This window comes from Oreochromis niloticus, linkage group LG14 (assembly GCF_001858045.2).
Source record: "Oreochromis niloticus isolate F11D_XX linkage group LG14, O_niloticus_UMD_NMBU, whole genome shotgun sequence".
Classification (NCBI taxonomy): Eukaryota; Metazoa; Chordata; class Actinopteri; order Cichliformes; family Cichlidae; genus Oreochromis; species Oreochromis niloticus.
In genome coordinates this window covers 21499777-21520075 of record NC_031979.2, presented here as the reverse complement: position 1 = coordinate 21520075, position 20299 = coordinate 21499777, and the positions used below count along the sequence as shown (strand labels likewise).

At 39.4% G+C, this 20299-nt stretch overlaps 1 protein-coding gene across 7 annotated transcripts in view; it reads right to left on the bottom strand.

Moving 5' to 3' along the window:
* The window catches only part of dock10 (dedicator of cytokinesis 10), a 65322-nt gene that overhangs the window by 23899 nt on the left and 21124 nt on the right, over window positions 1-20299 (bottom strand). For 6 of the 7 annotated variants that reach the window (XM_019345089.2, XM_025898165.1, XM_013274780.3 and 3 more), the window contains exons 2-8: window positions 9218-9337; window positions 5353-5442; window positions 4510-4592; window positions 3103-3175; window positions 2659-2802; window positions 2264-2398; window positions 215-401 (exon numbers count right to left, since the gene is read on the bottom strand). In XM_019345089.2, the coding sequence (XP_019200634.1) occupies window positions 215-401; window positions 2264-2398; window positions 2659-2802; window positions 3103-3175; window positions 4510-4592; window positions 5353-5442; window positions 9218-9337 (832 nt within the window). Of the gene's footprint in view, window positions 1-214; window positions 402-2263; window positions 2399-2658; window positions 2803-3102; window positions 3176-4509; window positions 4593-5352; window positions 5443-9217; window positions 9338-14542; window positions 14769-20299 lie in introns of those variants that run through there. The other variant, XM_019345090.2, reaches the window with a different exon arrangement.

Genomic DNA, 20299 nt, shown 5'->3' with positions numbered 1-20299 from the left:
GGTGTCAGATCTAATTTACCGAAAGTGATGGACTCAGTAGAAATTCCCCATTAAGGTCATGGCAAGATGACAGACATTATTTAGTCAGACAGAGAGAAAAAGGTTACATTTTCTGCTGACATCGACTATAAAATCGTGCCCATAATTTATCCAGATGCTGGGATTATGCAAAAAAAAAAAAACCTTCATTGCTTTTACATAAACCCTTTCTCACCCTGCCGGTGTTCGTTGAGTTCCAAGCTCTTGCGGTCTTGAGCTGGTGCTTCAGGAGGACTGATCTGTAGGATACGGGTCAACGTGCTAATCCACTCCTCCATGTCCTGCTCGCTCTCTGCGGCCAGCACGAAGTATGTAACCTCGTTCATCTTCAGCTCAAAGGCATGTTTCCTTAGGCGGTTGTTCTTTAGGGAAAGAATGAACGGAAAGGAAAATCTGGTCAGGTTTAGTTCTTGGAAAATGCTATACGTTTTTGCATCTACACATGTAGTTTTTGAATGTAGGCCATTTTTCTGTGTATTTTGCATGCATTTTTCAGTAGTGTGCAGAGGGTAATGCCAGTAGTGCTTTTCATTCTGCTTTATCCTAATAGGTTCTTTTATTAATAGGTGTTCTAGCACGGGGCTTTTTAAATTAAAGCTTAGATCACACAATTATAATATAAGCAGTAACCTGCAGACTGAAAAATGATGGTCAAATGTAGAAGCCCTAAAACTCTATTTCTTGGACTAACTTGACGCTGGTTCCAAAAGTAAGTCAGTCCCCAGAGAGATTAGTTAAAAATGTTAAAATACCCAGTTTTACAGCAGCTATAAACATGTTTACAGGCTATAAAAATGGTGTTTTTAATTCACCTTTTTCGATTGTTTTAAGACCTGAAGTTGTGAAAGCCAAGGGCGTGATTGCTTAGGGCCCACCATCATTTCATGTCATTTTTTTAAACATTTTATTACCTGGATTGCTTTGTCAACTGCACTAACAGCTAATGGATATATACATGAAAATATGAAGTAGTTTGTAATCATAAACTGAGTTTAACCCACAATACAAGTGTTGCAGGGCATGTCTGTAGATCATCTTTGGACTGCAGCTTGCGTTTTATTATTGCATGTCTGCACAGGTAACCTTGCTCTGGTGCTCGCAATTTATGTACAACACAACCTCACTTCAAGTTTGAAATATATAATTAATTATATATTAAAATAATTATTTAATCATTATGAAATGCACAAGTTCTTAAAAAATGTAGTAGCATTATTCGCTAGCATGATCATGTTATGACTTTTAAGTCTAAAAACATATTCATACTTTTCATAACAGAAATCATTAAAATAGATTATTCAGATGTTTCATCCCTTAGAATTAACACCTCCTGAAGTGTGAGGAAGTCTGGCTCTAAGCTTCTGTCCCCGATGGAGGAGATCAAGTATCTCGGGATCTCGTTGAACGAGGAGTGATGAGAGAGAGGAGCAGACTGACAGACGGATTAGTGTACCATCTGTAGTAATGTGGATGTTGTACAGGTCTGTCATGGTGAAGAGGGAGCTGAGCAAAAACTGACGCCATCAATTTATTCGTACCCTCAAGTATATCCAGGAGCTTCAAGTAGCGACCAAAAACTGAGACTGTGGAGGCAAGCAACAGGAATAAGCTTCCTTCGAAGGCTGGCTGGGCTCAGCATTAAGAGCACGCTCGTTCGGGAGGAGCTCAAAGTGAAACTGTTACTCTTCCTCCCACCAAGTGGAAGGAGGCGGCTTGAGAATATGGCCAGAGTGCCTCCTGGGTGCTTCTTACATGAGGTGTTTCGGGCATGTCTAAATGGGAGGAGACCCTGGAGCAGACCTAGGAGACGCTGGATAGATTAGATCTCTCAGCTGGCAGGAAAACCTCTGATTGCCACCAGAAAAGCTCAGTAGAAAGAGGTGTGGGCTCGGACTGCTGCCCCTTCGATCCAGACCACAGCAGATACACAGCAGAAAATAGATCGATAGATAAATAAATATTTTAATAAAGTTTCTCTACATTTATACCTTCACCAATATTTGTTTCAGTTATTTTTACTGTTGTAGCAAAGGCAGTAATAGTGAGCAGCCTGTGATTGTGGCAGGTTGTGTCATGGTGCAGCTTTATGTCTGGAAATACCCCTAAATCAGTCTATAACCTAATGGAGAACATTTTAGAGTGCAGATGCTTTTTATCTATGTTCGTGCTGCATTTTTTCTTTTGTGGTAGAGTGCATGTACATGTGGAATGCACTAAAGCCTACCTGTACCACACCCGTGCATGAGTCGAGGAAGATGCACCCTTTTGGTTCCTTTGAGATCTTTTCATCTTTGTAGAAATTCATGATGTAGGAGTTATCTGTTAACTGGGTGAGCTGGAAATACCTCCTCTTGAATGACTGTCAAGACAGAAATATGATTCAAATTCATTTCCCTAGCTGAAGTAAATGAATAAGAACTTTAACAATGGGATAATGTGGATATTTTCTCATCATGTTGAAAAGTATGTCACCAATTAAAGTCGCAGTTCAATTTCTAAGAGACTGTAACAGTTCAGAAAATAAAGTAAAACATTTTGGGTGGGAAAAAAAGTGAAAAAAGACAGACAGAAAAAAATGCACGTGGGCATGAAAACAGATAACATCAGACACTTCCTCACCCGAACAGTGATGCTATTGTTGACGGTGCTGTTAAAGTTCCCTTTATACAGCCAGCCCGAACGAAACACACCAATCCCTCCGCCTCCCCCACCACCACCTCCTCCGCCCCCTCCTCCTTTGGATGACGACAAAGAGGTGGTATCCTGCAAAAACAAAACAACCACTGTGATCAGTTAAAGATGCATTAACTGTCCATTCGTTCCTCTGGCACAAGGGAGCACATGATCGATACAGGAAAGGAGAATTTCTAGACTCCTTGAATCCATCCAGTTATGCTCATTACAGCTTCCCACTGACCTGTAAATATAACCAATCTTGCAAAGTCCATTTTAACAGCTTTTAGGCTGCAGTAAACTAATTTAAACATGAGCCTCGGGATGTAACCAGTATGTAATGGATTCACTCTCAAAAGCATTTCAGAGAAGAAGATCATCATTGCTGACCTCATCCTTGTCCACATCTTCATAGTCAATCTCAAAAGAGTGGGATGGCAGCTTCTCTGCTTTGTACAGTTTCCTAAAAGGAAACAGGGAAAGGTCAGGAAGATGATGGAGAAAAAATATGGCTCTCTGGCAATGAAATATACCAACGAAACGAGAAAATGACTTCTGGAATTAATTTAATGAGCTGCATTTGAGTTGTGCAAATGAGTGTGGGTGGCTGACTCCGTTCCATCGTTTTCTGTCAGGAGGTAACAATGGGCAGTCCCCTTACTCAGTCCTGCTCCACTGACTTTAAAGGATGGCTCATCTTTGTGTGCGAGCCACAGGACGAAATGCCTTTGTGCATGCGCCGTGAGCTGCAGACAGCGAGGCTGCAATCCGTGCTCTTGGAACCGCCCTCTACTAAAAGTCACAGAGTCGTAAAAGCTGTCCGACGATTTCTCGTGATGGACTATGTTTAGAAAAATGCTGGTAATTGTGGGCTGCCCACTGGAACAGGAATGCTAATACTGGCCAGCACAAATGAAGATTGGTCCAGCGGTGACAGCCGCACACATACAGTAGCTGTATAACTGCACTGTACTCTGGCTCTCAGCCTGTAGTTCACCTCAACTTGTTCTGTAAATCTGTGTGTGTTCTGTTAATGTTTGGTTAAGTTGTTCGCTCAGTAAACAAACAACATAATAGTTATGTTTGCCACTTGTAAAATGACAGGACAAATGAACTTCATGGAATGTTCTTTTCGCAACACTGTACTTGTGTTCAAGACACGTCTTGTTTTGCAGCTCATCCTGGATGTCAGTTCAGAGGTCATGTGAACTGAGTGAAAGAATATTCAGTGGCAACCCATGGGATAGCATAGGGACATTCCTGTGGCTGAGAGCAGTAACAGCAGGGCCGCTCTGGGTAAGTCTCACTGGGACTGACAAAACTCAGTTTGACAGACTGACAGCCTGATTTAAATAAATTACTAACTGCTTGAATGGATGTGGCCGGATGATTGACGTTCAAAATAGCGACAGAGGGAGGTCTGAAAGTTTTTATTTCTTAAAGCTGAACGCCCTCACTCTTCAACACGAACTTTCACTTCACTTAACACTGGTCACCTTCTTGCGCTTCCTAATGACCTGCCATCTACGGGTAAGAAATTGTGGTCATGGCCAATGTTAGCAGCTACTTATGGGTCTGCGTGTTCACGAGGAAAAAAACTCAGCACGTCATTAGTCAAGTCAAGCAAACCTGAATATACATTTCTGCTGGATGTTATTGTAAATGATAAAGTAATGCACAGAAAAAATCTAACTGTTCAAAACAACATTTAAACATTAAATGTTAAAGATTTTCTAGACAAAGCTAAAAGAAAAAAGAGAAAAATTGCACAAACAGAGCTTTTCCAAAGTGTTTTACCTCGGCAGCAGCCGGTAGTCTCCGGCGTAGTCATCATACTTGAAATGGACCACATTTAGATCAGAGTTGTAATACTTGCAGGCCTAGAGGAAAGGATGAAGATTAGGTTTAAATATTACATTTCCTAAATGATGGCCTTTCAGGGAAACACAGACCTGGAGCAGCTGAAATATTTACAGACAATGAAGAAAGCTGTACAGCGCTACATGTCATTAGATTTAAATAATAAAAGGAACTGAATCAAGACTCTTTCCCCGGGGATCTTGAATATAAAGATATCTTTACTTGTCTAACGTTCAATCAGTTTGGCTGAACTGGTACTCTCCCAGGGAGTGTACGGTGCAGTGAAAGTCACAGACAGAGCCGAGGTACTTTCACATCCTGTCTGCAAGCCGAACGCCGTGAAACTTTTCTCCTTAATCCCATTTTTAAAAAGACCTTGAACATGTCACAAATTAACAAATTATAAATATAACAGACAACTTAAGCGATACAATTTTTAGCTCAAGCATAACTGTATACACGCACACACACAAAGAGTCAGTTGCACACGCTAGTCTTCAGTGAGGTGTAAGGGTACTGTCTGGGGAGTTTCCGTCTTCAGAGACACTACTTCTCTACTGAGCGCTTGAGATCATGGCTAGAGGATCTGAAACAAGCACTGATATCTACACACACATCTGCTTTATTTTAAAGTCATGGTGAAGCCACTCTGCTGGTGTCAGGATGGCCTATTTTAAGGTCAGTCTGAAATGAAAGACCTAACCACCATGAACCTAAAAGACATCATTTAAAACCACAGGGTCTATAACTGCGTCCGGTACACTTAGAAATACAACTTACCTGTCTGACCAGCAGACATTCAGCGTGGAGTTCTGCCCCCTCGGGAACAGTTGATTGGACAGTGCGTCTCTCCTGAGGCACTGTGGATACCTGGAAGAATAAAGGGTAGATAATGACAGGTGACCGATGGGCTACCTTACTTCAAAATTTATTTAAAATTACTGCATGATTTTAAACTATTCTATGCAGTAGAATGTCCTCATGTAGAGAACACGGCTAATAAAAGCAGTCAGCTTCTATAGAAAGCAACGGGACGGCTTGCTGATCACTGCTGCTGAACCTAACTTCCATGGGTAAACAGAGGTTACTGATATTAGAAAATTATTCATTCATCTTTCCACTGATTATTCAATTATGCTGTTCAGGTTGTGTGTGATAAAAAAAATCACTTAAATTTAATTTTATTCATATAGCGCCAAATCAGGACAAAAGTCATCTCAAGGCGCTTTATATTGTAAGTTAAAGACCCTACAATAATACAGTGAAAACCCCAAAAATCAGAAAGGCCCAGATGAGCAAGCACTTAGTGACAGAAGGAAGGAAAAACTCTATTTTAACAGGAAGAAACTTCTGGCAGAACTGGAGTAGAGCAGCCATATGCTGCAACCGGCTCGGGGTGAGGGAAGGGAGACAAGACAAAAGAAGAATGCTGCGGCTAAAATTAATCAGACTTATGTTGAATTCAATTTAATTCAATTCCAGCCAATTTCATTTTTATAGTGCCAAGTCACAACAGGTTGTGACTGTTGTAAGGTAAAGAATCTCATGTGATTCACAGATTTAACACTTTTCAGATTTGCTCTGCCATGTTAGTTAGCACTATCACAAGACAAAGTATTTCTTGTATGGTGTGAATGCTGTGTGTTCCTGTAGTGGGTAAACACAACACACTTACTCTTTTTTGCCTCCAACATGCTGCCATTCAGCATATACGATGCTGTAGGTAAACACAACACAGGCATTTCCCGCTATGAGCACATTAGCCTGCTGATGCTACCATTTAGCTTGAAGCAGACTCTCAGACCTATCAGGACTCCTTATAGTAATTTATAGCTTAGATAAGACTAAGCAAAAAGCTGGTCTGTTAATGTAGTAATGAAATTGTTTCTGGTCAGCTTTATTGACATGAATATGAATAATTCAAGTTGAATCATCTAATATGCATTCCCTTTATCAGCCCTGCTTGGCCTTACAATTAATAACCTCACATGAGAATCAAGCAGCTTCATTAATAAAAATGTACATTTTATGATCCATGGAAAACGTCAGCACTGAATCTTTTTGCATGAAAGCAGACACACTTTGCCTTTGTCCAGTCGTCTAGCCATATGCTGAGTGCACTGCCTTTCTTTCGACACTGACAAATACTCACTGTCCACCCAGCCAGTTTCCCTGACAAGTATTGAAATGTACTATCGGCTGTAGAGATCAAGAAAATCGAAGAAGACTCCTTTGTTCATTTAGCCACAAAGATTTTAGAAGCACCAGAGTCATGCATTAAGAACTACTACTAGCGTCCACAAGGAAATGAATCCCTTTACCACAAGCGGCTAATTAGAGTATTTTAATGTGCAGTGGCTCTATCTGCAGCAACACATTAGCACATAAATGAAGGTACTAATGAACAAACAGCTAAAGGGAGCCAGAGAGAATAAATAACTTTTTATAATGAAAAGACAGCAACATGCCTTATTAGTGAGAGTAAATGTGTCGTGCTGAGATGGAAAGTGGAACATATTGCATTTTAAACATCAGTAAATTGTTATCAAATTAAAAGCTTTGACACTTTAGTATCGTTACAGTGCACAAATATAAAATGGTGCAAATGCCTGCTAGCTCCTGGGGTTGGTAATTGTATATATATATAGTATACAGGGAGTGCAGAATTATTAGGCAAATGAGTATTTTGTCCACATCATCCTCTTCATGCATGTTGTCTTACTCCAAGCTGTATAGGCTCGAAAGCCTACTACCAATTAAGCATATTAGGTGATGTGCATCTCTGTAATGAGAAGGGGTGTGGTCTAATGACATCAACACCCTATATCAGGTGTGCATAATTATTAGGCAACTTCCTTTCCTTTGGCAAAATGGGTGAAAAGAAGGACTTGACAGGCTCAGAAAAGTCAAAAATAGTGAGATATCTTGCAGAGGGATGCAGCAGTCTTAAAATTGCAAAGCTTCTGAAGCGTGATCATCGAACAATCAAGCGTTTCATTCAAAATAGTCAACAGGGCCGCAAGAAGCGTGTGGAAAAACCAAGGCGCAAAATAACTGCCCATGAACTGAGAAAAGTCAAGCGTGCAGCTGCCAAGATGCCACTTGCCACCAGTTTGGCCATATTTCAGAGCTGCAACATCACTGGAGTGCCCAAAAGCACAAGGTGTGCAATACTCAGAGACATGGCCAAGGTAAGAAAGGCTGAAAGACGACCACCACTGAACAAGACACACAAGCTGAAACGTCAAGACTGGGCCAAGAAATATCTCAAGACTGATTTTTCTAAGGTTTTATGGACTGATGAAATGAGAGTGAGTCTTGATGGGCCAGATGGATGGGCCCGTGGCTGGATTGGTAAAGGGCAGAGAGCTCCAGTCCGACTCAGACGCCAGCAAGGTGGAGGTGGAGTACTGGTTTGGGCTGGTATCATCAAAGATGAGCTTGTGGGGCCTTTTCGGGTTGAGGATGGAGTCAAGCTCAACTCCCAGTCCTACTGCCAGTTTCTGGAAGACACCTTCTTCAAGCAGTGGTACAGGAAGAAGTCTGCATCCTTCAAGAAAAACATGATTTTCATGCAGGACAATGCTCCATCACACGCGTCCAAGTACTCCACAGCGTGGCTGGCAAGAAAGGGTATAAAAGAAGAAAAACTAATGACATGGCCTCCTTGTTCACCTGATCTGAACCCCATTGAGAACCTGTGGTCCATCATCAAATGTGAGATTTACAAGGAGGGAAAACAGTACACCTCTCTGAACAGTGTCTGGGAGGCTGTGGTTGCTGCTGCACGCAATGCTGATGGTGAACAGATCAAAACACTGACAGGATCCATGGATGGCAGGCTTTTGAGTGTCCTTGCAAAGAAAGGTGGCTATATTGGTCGCTGATTTGTTTTTGTTTTGTGTTTGAATGTCAGAAATGTATATTTGTGAATGTGGAGATGTTATATTGGTTTCACTGGTAAAAATAAATAATTGAAATGGGTATATATTTGTTTTTTGTTAAGTTGCCTAATAATTATGCACAGTAATAGTCACCTGCACACACAGATATCCCCCTAAAATAGCTAAAACTAAAAACAAACTAAAAACTACTTCCAAAAACATTCAGCTTTGATATTAATGAGTTTTTTGGGTTCATTGAGAACATGGTTGTTGTTCAATAATAAAATTATTCCTCAAAAATACAACTTGCCTAATAATTCTGCACTCCCTGTATATATACATATATACATATATACACACACACACACACATATATATATACATATACATACATATATACATATATATATACACATACATATATACATATATATATATACACATATACATATACATATATTCATCATTTCTATTTCACTACAATAACAGCTCGCTGACGTCCACAAACTTCAGTTATGCATGACATATTATGATGCAATCAGGCTGCATGGAAACTACATAGAAATGAGGTAATATGATCATATTTTTCTTTTTTGGACATGCCAATAACTCAGTATTGATAACCTTGAATAATTATTATTTAGTTAGTTGTTTATTTAGCAGAAATGCCTCTTGATCTCAAAAACACAACACTAGACAGAGAAAACCATGGTTCATGAACATGTCTGCTTCAATCACATTTAACGGTGAATCATACTTACTGAGAAATCATTGTCAGGAAATAGGAGCAGGTCTCTGAGAGGGTCTTCTTTACACTCATCCCCCAGTTCAGAGATGACGGTCTCGTAGTCAAGAGGATCGATTACTTTAGGCTTCTCCTGCTGCAAATGGAAAAAACAGATATGAGTAATATTTCCTTGTGGTTAAATGTCAGATATCAGTTAGATAAAATACCACAGAGCACACCAAGTTGGCTATGAGGGTGTTATTGTAGCATGAAGGTGTTATTGTAGCATGAGGGTGTTATTTTGTTATTGTAGCATTTGTGTGTATCTTATTTCACACGTGTGTATTTCAGTATATGTGTGCAGTGCATATTGAAATCCATGTATGCGTGTTCAGATTGTATGTATGTATTCTGAGCTGTGAGTGTGTACTGAGATCTCTGTGTGCATATTCAGGCGTGTGTGTGTGTAATCAGATTTGTGAAAGTGTGAATAAATATGTAAACGTGCATTGATATTAATGGCTGAAAAGTCTCAAGGTTTTGCTGGATGCACTGAAAATATAGACAAATCATGAGCTTTTCGATAATCATTTTTGTATAACTGGAAAGAGCTATGAGCTCAGCTTATGGTAGAAAACTCTGACATCTATTGGCAGAATGAAACTCGCTTAAAGAGTGAGCTTAAAAGACTCAGTGTGCAGGCATCACATCATACAGTATAATATAATATATTATTATATAATATTTGCAACCTACTTGGAGCAACAGCAAGAAATTAGCTTACAGCAATTCCCTCTAACTACAGTTACCAGACTTTTATACATATTCAGAGTCTACAGGCAGGCTGGGAAAAGTTCAGATGTACTTGACGTAAGAATGGCCAAAGTACATGTTTTGTTATAAAAGGCTAAAAGAACGTGAAATGCAGAATTACTGTGTGAATGCCAAAAGTAAAGCAAAGTAGATAAGGAGGGGAGCCTATCTCAAACAGTCTTTTACCTCTATCAGCAGTGACAGATGAATTAAGTAAAATTAATAGTAAACCAAGATAAAACTCCATTACAAGTAAGAATGTGGCATTCAAAACCCAACTGAAGTATAACCATAAATACATTATCAGCAAAGGTTTACAGTAAACTGTATTAGTACTTTAACTACTTTGACAAGTAGTAGAACTGAATATGAAGTAAAAATATCACCACGGTTATTGTATATATTGGCTTCATCTTTAATATTATGTTCCAAATCTCTTCTCTTTGGGGAAAAAGATGGCTGTCAGTAGGGCAATAAAATTTCACAGTACATTCGAAGCGTAGTATTGCTTGGTGTCACCGTAATATTTCTACAGGAGCTGCACATACTAGATATTCAACCCTGGGATCAAAATTTGTCCTCATCTTGCTGGGAGTAACTACCGCAGGTTTTCCAGATGCTCTTCAGAGTCCACTAAAAATGCAATGCAAACCTGTGAGACCTGTCTTCTGTACTCAGGCATCACACTTAGCTCAACATTTACAGGTGTTAGTCACACCAAACACAAAGAATGAGGAAACGAGAACAAGAAGACAGGAAGGATGCAAGGAAGGTAGTTTGAATGCAAGAAAGGGCCTGAGCCCGTGAACCTGGGCTCAGAGTTAATGAACACTTGACTTACAGACAATAGGAATGGGAGGTCTGTCTCTTTTCAAAGATTAGGCTCTTTTGGTTTAAAAGAATAAAATAGGCTTCATGGCCAGGACAAAACTTTTGAATTTTTCATCCTCCACAGTCATAACTGGTAAATGGACTGGTTCTTACATAGCACTTTTCTGCCCCACCTGAGCACTCACTTTCTACAACATGCCTCATTCAACCGTTCACACCTATTCATGCAAGTGCTTTTTTTTCCTATTAAAGCTTTACACATATTCACAATCTGATGAATGCATCGGAGAGCAATTTTGGGTTAGTATCTTGCCCAAGGATATTTGGCATGCAGAATGAAGCAGCCAAGGATCGACCCACCAACCATCCTATTAGCAGATGAATAGATGCTCTACATCCTGCTATTGCTGGGAAAATGGGAACTAGGTGCACCAATTGTTTGAAACACATGCAAACATACATGGAAACAGTATATAAGACAAAAAAAGTTTGTCCAAACCTAACAAGGTTAAAAGTCTGTATTTTGTATGACCACTTTCATTTTTCTATCTCAGGCAAGCTTTTTGTAATTTATTTAAGTAGTCTTCAAAAACAGTTCTCCAGGCTTCATGAAGTACATTGAAAGTTCTTTGGCTGTTGGCTGCCTTTTGTTCTGTTCTCTGTCAATATGATCTTACACTGCTTCAATATGTTTAGGTCCGGGCTCATGGGGAGGCCTATTTATGACTGATAGTGTTCAACAGTGTGTTTTTCTATCTATGTATTCTTTTGTTATTTGAGATTATTGTCATTCTGACGAATAAAGCTGTAACCAATCAGATGCTTTCTAGATGGTATTGCATGGTTGTTCAACAGCTAATGGTGCTTATTTGCCTGCATAATCCCAAACCATGACTGACACAACACTCACTGTTGTACCTCTCGTCTCCTCTCTGACCTCCTCCGTACAAACTGACGACAAGTTGAACCAAAAAATTCAATCATGGATTCATCACTCAATCCAACCTTTTACCACAGATTTTGAGCCCAGTTCTTGTGTAATTTGGCACACCTCAGCCTTTTTCTCCACATTTCCCTTCCTTAAGTATAGCTTCTTGAAAGCCAACCTTCTACTAAGACCATTTCTGATGAGGCTTTGGCAACAGTAAATGGATCAACTGAAGGGTCAGCTACATCTCTCAGGTCTTTGCTGGATTTTTTTCCTCTATCTAAAGGATGTGACTTTCAGATACTGTTCATCTGCTGCAAAACATTTTTTTAGGCCTGCACTTCTTTTGTTTTCCACTTGTTCAGTTTCCTCTTATATTTTTTAAGGACACGCTGCACATCATGCCGTGATATGTAAGGGCTTTAGCTAATTATTTTGGGAATCACCTTGTTGATGCAAAAATACTATTTTATACCTGTCAACATCTGTCATCAACTAAAGAAAACAAATTACTTGTTTTCATGACAGGCTGCTGGTCATAAAGTGCCTAAAGACTATTTAAAATGGGCTCTTTTCTAAGTTGTCTGTTATGTGTAGGTGCAACACTGGTTCATCATGTGAGTTAGATGCCTTTTTGTGCTTGATCAGGTACAAAGGCTGGACTAAAAATGAGTGAAAAAGCAAACAATGTCCAGTAAAAACTTTTGAGAGAAAGTCTGGACAACTATTGCTTAAGACCACCTTAAAAAAGTACAAGAAAGTCTGACTCCTTGGAAGCAAAATATAAAGAAATAAAGAAATAAGGGCTGACTCAAGACTTCTGCATAGCACTTTATATTATTTCTGAACCAAAGAATCGACGTAAATTAAAGTTAGTTTTAATGTTCTACTTCATACTTTAGCTGACGGGGTCACAGGAGGTAAAAATGAAGCAAGGTTGTGTCATTCATGAGCTACATGTTACACGGTCTAAACTTTACTATCACCAGAGTCAACAACAGACACATAGAAACCTACAAAATACAGAACATACAGACGCAAACAGTAAGAGTTATAACAAACACTCACTTAGAGCAGCCTACAAAGAGAAAAATAGCTATGTACATAACATTTCCTGTGTTGTGCCATGACATCATTAGGATCTAAAAGCGTTTTAGAGGAAGTAATGTGTTGGTGAAGTGAGACATTGACACACCCCACTGAACAATTCATAAATGTGAAGGCTAATTTTTCAAGTAAACTTGGATAATACAAAAAGCAAAACCAACAACAACAAAAAAAACCCCCCAGACTATTCACAGAGATAAACTACACCAGCAAATAAACGGCTGGAATTTTTTTGTAAACGAGAACTTAACTGATTATCACAACGCCCATACTAGACCAGCTGCCCAACTCTTTTATAAGGGTTTGCAGTCCTTCACATGACTTTTAACAATTGCGAAGCAGTCGACCGCTGTCTAACTTTCTCTTTCTTCAAAGATATTCAGAACTATACTATTTACACGTGTTTTATGATGGACTAAATAGCTTCTGTCATTTAGAGAATAGTAACGGCGCAGCAACAGCAGCAAAGTGAGAGCAGGAGAGGCTGTGGTCAGAAAGTCAGAGGAAGTAATGATCTCTGGTTTGATTCACATGCATAATGCAGACTGAGGCTTTCAACCAGCACAGTTACAGCACCTTCACAGCTAGAACAGGCCTCTTGGCAGACTATCAACATGGAGCACATGTAGAAGTGTAACTCTACAAAAGGTGATCCCTTGACTTGCGACACTCCTTGGTCTTGTTACTCCTTTAACTAAACCACAGTTTATAGTTTTAATATTCATTCTCGCAGAGTATTAAAGATCGCTATGCTTCATATCCCTCCAGACCTAAAGTTCTTTTGATTATCTAGATTTGCAGTTTCAGTTTCTTCTTGTTTCTCTATAGTCAAAGAACATTCTTAATAATAATTATAACGCAAACATGCAAAGGTACAGCTGTTAGCTTCTCAAACATGAGAATTTCCTTTTCTTCCCTGCTCTTGGTAAGCCACAAACTGAAAATGTTTGCCACTCAAACTGTTAGTTGAAGAAGAATTTTGAGCCATTTCGGCCATTGAATTAAAAAATTCAGTGGAAACAACTCAACGTTTTGTAACATTTATGGGTGAACAAATTCAAAAAACATAAAACAGACTAACTAAAAATAGGAAAAAATAACCAGCTTAAGTTGTAATACCTGAAAACAACTGGGTAAACTGACCTTAATAACTGTTTTTAAAGAAAAATCCCCCAACAGCAGCTAATCAAAATGCAATTCAAGTAAATAAAAGAAAGAGAAACACAACAGCTAGGCGGTAGATTAAGCTTGACATTTTCATATCTATGACTCCATTTTGACGCATGTGACATCAGAGCTAATGTTTCAGGGAAAAGACTTGCCCCCCCCCACTAACCGATCACATCTATCAGATACTGTAATGTACCATTAGTTCATCTAATTCACGCGTCTTTAAATTCTACATGTTCTCTTCTCACTGCCTTTTCCTGTCAGAGCCTTGCTCAAGCGAACTAATGTTCAAAAACACCGTAAATATTGCAGAATTACAGGCACCTAATAAGAAAACACACAGGACAATAATCAACATTAAAATACTTAAATACTGCACTTAAGACCACAACTGATGCTAATGTAAGTCACTGAAGAGAAATTATTGACATTTTGTAAGAGTCCTTAAAAACAATGTGAGACTAAGGCACTAAGGTAAGAACACAGAGACAGAGCGAAACAAATACATACAATGCTCAGCCGGTTGAAATCCGATCGCACTCTTTTACTCTTTATTTTCTTCCTGAAGGTGATTTTGCTCCTGAAGCTCATTGCCAGCAGAGTTACGTCCAAAGTTTACGCTACCGAACAAAACAAAACAAAAAAACTAGACTAAATGTGAACTGTACAAACACACATTGCAGGCATGTGCTCTTTCAGAAGTGGAAGTATCACCCAGTAGGTTTATGAGTTTGTGTCAGCACACGTGGATGTAGAGGAAGTAGATGTTTGATGTCCGACACACACACACAACCACATGCACGCACACGCACAGAGTCAGAAAATCCCCAGCAAATAAGATATCCATCAACCGGGCTGACCTCTTTTCAAACGTCACAATGAAAGTTTCGATATTGTCGAAGACACCTCAGCAAAGATAAAGTAAAGGAATAGCTCAATGAAAACCACTGGGTTAACCTCCACGCTGGTAACTGCACAAACAGACACAATTGGGGAACCTCTTTCTGTTTTTTTTAACAATTAAACAATATAATGTACTCGCATATAATCAAAGTCAAACTCTCACCATCTTATCTACTTCTGTCTGCTTTTATCAGTTATACAACAGCTGCTCACACAAAAACATGCAGATAGGAAAAAAGCATGCAAACCATTAACTTCCTGTTCTAAAGCTTGTCTGGATCCATACACGAGACTGTCTGCAAACCAATACACACATACATATGTAAGGATATAGAAACATATTGAGGTAATCATTAAAAAATCACACTGAAATGCATGACAGTTAACACATGAATGCACAGAAGCAATTCGTCTCCGTCTGCTCTTACGCGCACACCCACGCACACTGACTTCCCCAGTTCAAACCTCATAGCAGAACAGAGATCTTTAAAGAGGAAACAAATTTTGATGATATATATAAACATATGTATCTGCTTAGGTGTTACACGGGATCTCACCGTTATGGTTTTGCAGGATTTTAACTGGATGCATGAAGGTGATTTGGGAAGTCCTCGAAGAGCAGATGGCCACGTAGTACAGCAGGAATAAAATAGATGTAGTATCTATATTCACCACTGTTACAAATTCTGCATGTTTTAATTGCTTTGTGATGAAAAGCAATAAAAATGTTGGACTTCCTGTATAAATCAAGAGGTAGACAACTGCCAGGCAATCTCCATGTTTATGTTCTTTCTCTACAGGTAAAAGAGAGCAGGAATTGCAGTGAGCATGTTGTCGTACAAAGTGCTTTCCTAGAAGACTGTGCACGTTATCTCCAGCCCCAATACTAGAAACTTTCCAACACCAACACACTGGTGTTGATATAGTAAATTACAATTGGACATGCTATTAGCATTGCAAGTTAAACAGTGTTGTGCGACTGTCTTGAGCCAACTCTCATTTCTTTGTTTTGTCTTGTGATTTTTAAAGTGGTCTTGAGCAAAGACTCTCCAAGCTTTCTGAAGGTTTTCACATTTTCACTTTTTTATTTTGGACATTGTCTGCTTTTTTCATTCATTTTCAGTGAGTCACATTGAATCCAAATATGAAATATTTGGTTCAAATCATCATCAGTATAGCGCAGTGAGTGCCTGCAGCCATCTGTACAACTCAGCTGAGCCTCTGTCATAGTTTGGGGCAGCATTTTAGACAATGCTGTTGGGGATCTTGTCAAAATGTATTTAATTATGAAGGCAGAAAAGCAACATCAGATTTTGATCCAGTGCATTACTATCTGGAAAGCATCTGGCAACACCTTAACTTTTCAGCATGACAATGATTCCAAACTCAATGCCAATGCAATAAAATCCCTGGAAAGAAAACCACATGGTGGAAAACTATCAGTCATGGACTGGCCTCCCTAAAGCCCTCAAGCAGTGTGAATCAGTATAGGATCAGCCAACATCCAAAGAAGAGTTTTGGAGTAAGCTGAAGAAATATTCCTATAGACTATTTTAATAAACTACACAAAAGCTTGCCTAAGAGAGTTTAGGCTGTGTTTCTTATATGATGCATTCCAGGTGTGTGTGCACCTGCCTCCTGTCTTCCTAGCAGAATGTAATTGAATGAGGGCTCAAGACCTTTGCACATTACTGTCCTTTCACTTGGGAACAGGTTGTATTTCCCTGAAAGTTTTCATTTCACTTATAAAATGCAATTTCTCTAGCACAGTATGCATTATTAATTATCTAATTCAATTCCATTTTATGGATATAGCTCTAAATCACAACAACAGTTGCTCAAAGCACTTTATATTGTAAGGTAAAGACCCTGAAATAATAGAGAGAAACCCCAACAATCAAATAACCTAATTTAAGCAACTACTTGGCAACAGTGACAAGCAAAACCTCCTTTTAACAGGAAGAAACCCCTGTCAGAATCATTCTGAGGGAGGGGCAGCCATCTGCCGTGACCAGTTGGGGTTGGGAGATAGCCAATTAGATATTTGGGTGTAGCCAGTTGGTGAACTGTCTCCACTATGGTGGCTTCAGGATCACATCTTGTCTGATGTGCTTTTTCTGACCTCATCAGGCAGTGACCTCCAGTTTGCAGCAGGGTGGTATGCAACTGAGTCTGCAGCAGCTGGGATGAGAGTCAGCGCCTCCATGTCTGAGACCATGGTCCTCAGCTGGAAAAAGAGTGGAATGCTCACCCCATCTTATGGATGAGTTGTTGCCTCGAGTGGAAGACTTTAAGTATCTCGGGCCGCTGTTCATGAGTGAGGGGAAATCAGAGCAGAGATTGTCATGGCATCTGGAGTGATGCGGACGCTGCACAGGTCTGTTGTGGTAAGGAGAGAGCTAGACATAAAATCTACCTTCTTATCCTCACCTATGGCCGTAAGATCTAGACAGTGACTGGGTGTGGGTAGATGATTTTGCTTGATTAGCATGTATTGAGGTTAAAGTGTGAAGACAGGTTCCCACACAATCAAGCTCGATGGCAGTCAGGTCACATACAAAAGTATGAAATGCAAAGGTCTCAAATGCAAAGACTTCTATTTTACTTTGAGCAAGTAAATGCAATTTATAAGATGTCTTTAAAACATTATCCAGTTGCATGTTTAATTTCATGGTTTTGATGTTTCGTTTTTGAAACACAGATTACACTCTTAGTGCTGCACTCCTTCCAGTCGGCAATGTCGGCAGAACTAAAAAGCAGCAGTTGCATCCTCCCCTTCTTTCACCCTTTTCCTTTCCCCTGTTCTACACCAGCTCCCTTCCTTCCTCTATAGCTTCCTCAGCTCATCAAACAGCAGAAAACTCCTTTATTTTTTCACTCTGTGTCTCCCCAGCTCTCTTCTTTCTTCTTTCTCAACCTATTAAACATCGATTTTAACAACTTTTCGTAAGTCCCCCACTCTGTTTCTTCTTCTCCTCTTGGCAGGAGTGAGGAAGAGTGGGTGCTGATGTTGGTAAACTACAGCTGTATGGAGGATGCAAATAGAGCACTACACTCTATGGCTTTCATCAAGCATATCCATGAACATAGCCGTCTAAATTAGTTAAAAGAGAAAAGAAGAAAATAAATGTAAGATGACATATTATTAAGCTAGATGGCTAAAAAAAAAAAAAAAAAAAAAAGGAAGATAAATTATGTTTCCCCGCTTTGCACATCATGTACGCAAGCTGGTCTGTGTCATTTGTAGATTGCTAGACAGATTCAAGAGGATGTTATCTTGTAAAGGGAGAGATGTGAGAAAGTGTGACAAAAACAGAGAGGGAGAGGGAGTTTAGAAGAAGATAAATAGTGTGAGAGACTGATAGGGATTAAGAGAGTGAGACAGAAAGGGAGAAAGAGGGGGACAGAGTCAGCTGCTGAGACAGCACAGAGGAACAGAACCCAGACATAAGCCATCTGCTTTACATCATTATAGCAATACATGGTCTGGTAAGAGACATGGTGGAACTGATGGGGACACTTCTAAGAGAAGCCATTCATTTCATGAAAAGCAACATTTCTGCTTCTTTTGGGGCAAGTTGGTGTGTGGAGTTAGTGGTTCAATGAGCATCTTTCATGCCTCCTGCAAAATGCAAATCAAATGTTTTAAAATCTTTTTTTAGCTTCTCCATTCAGCTGTGTGAGGACCATTTTGAAAACGAATAGCTCTGGTTTCACAGCAAATGGACACATATTTTCCCATTTGTTTTGTTAATCGCTGACACATTATTGAAAGTCACTCAAAGAAACTAGAGTATGAAGAGGACTGACAGTGGCTAAGGGGAAACTGGAGAATTTGTAGCCCGGCCTGACCACCACATGTGTGGCAGAGGAGACAACGTGTCATACTTGGATAGTGAGGTGGAGGGATGGAGGTTCTTCTAGATATTTATGACATATTTATGACATATTTATAACAAATTTATGACATCGGTTTCACGGTCACAAAGGAGTTTTTCCAAAAATGTTGAGAAATGGCTCAAGGGCCAATCAAAAACTGGAAACAGCATTAAAAAATTGGCAAACTTTTCATAACCCTTGAGTCAGTTTTACATTGGTCCAGATCACATTTTCTACAATAAGTGAATGTGAATACTGATTGTGCAATGTAATCGCTTTAGAATAATGGCCCTACCACAGTGTACACCGGTGGCCTGTAAACCTCAGTTTCACACTTGTCACAACCAAAACAGAATGAAGACAGCAATTTGTTTGTTTTTATTTTTTATTGTTTTTAGGTGCATTGGTGGATGCTTAAACAAGTAGATTTGTAAAATTATATGAACTAATAAAGCTAACTGGCAGAAACCTGAAGTAGTACAAACAAGAGCCTTGGATGGCCATTTTCCAGAGACCTCAGTGACCCGAAAGGGCTCAAAAGTGACAGTCGGTTGACTTACTTCTATTTGATAAGTATGGGTGTCTATTGCCAATTGCTTCATAACCCAAAACAACATTTAAAAACAAAATGTAAATGTAAAATGTAAATCAAAACAGAATGCACGATTTGCAAATCTCAGAAACCAATATTTTATTCACAGCAACTCGATTTGAATTTGACGGAAGCAACAAATCTCAGGAGCAACTAAACTGGAGAAGTAAGTACTAAAAAGAAGGGACATTTTGAAACTTATCAAAACGTGATAACTTTAAGTAGCTTATCATCTGCAGTACATAGTATCATCAACAGATTCAGAGAATCTGGAGAAATCTCTGTGCGCAAGGGACAAAGATGAAAATCAGTATTTGAGCTCCATGATCTTCAGGTCCCAGGTGGCACTGCATTAAAAACAGGCATGGTGCTGCAAAGGAAATCCCTGCATGGGCTCAGCAACACCTCCAGAAATCACTATGTGTATACATGGTTTACCATGCCACCCACAAATGTATTTTAAAGAAGGAGCCATATATAAACATGATGCAGAAACGCATCACGTCAACCGTAAGAAAGGCAAGGTTTTTTAATAGAAGAGTCCAGATTCTGCCCGCAGTACAAACCTTTCACTGATTAAAAACATTTGGCACATTATTAAACCAGACAAGAGAAGGAATATATTCCTCTCCCAGACGTCCGGCAGCAGGTTTACAGACTGTTGTTAAAAGAAGAGGGGATGCTTTAATATTGTAAACATGGCCCTGTCCCAGCTTTTTTGAGATGTGTTGCTGCCATCAAATTTTCTCAGTTTAAACATTTGATATGTTTTCTATGTTCTATCATGAATACAGTATGGGTTTATGAGATTTGCAGACCACTGCAATCTGTTTTTATTTACATTTAGCACAGCATCCCAGCTTTTTTGGAAGTGGCATTGTATTTTTATTTAG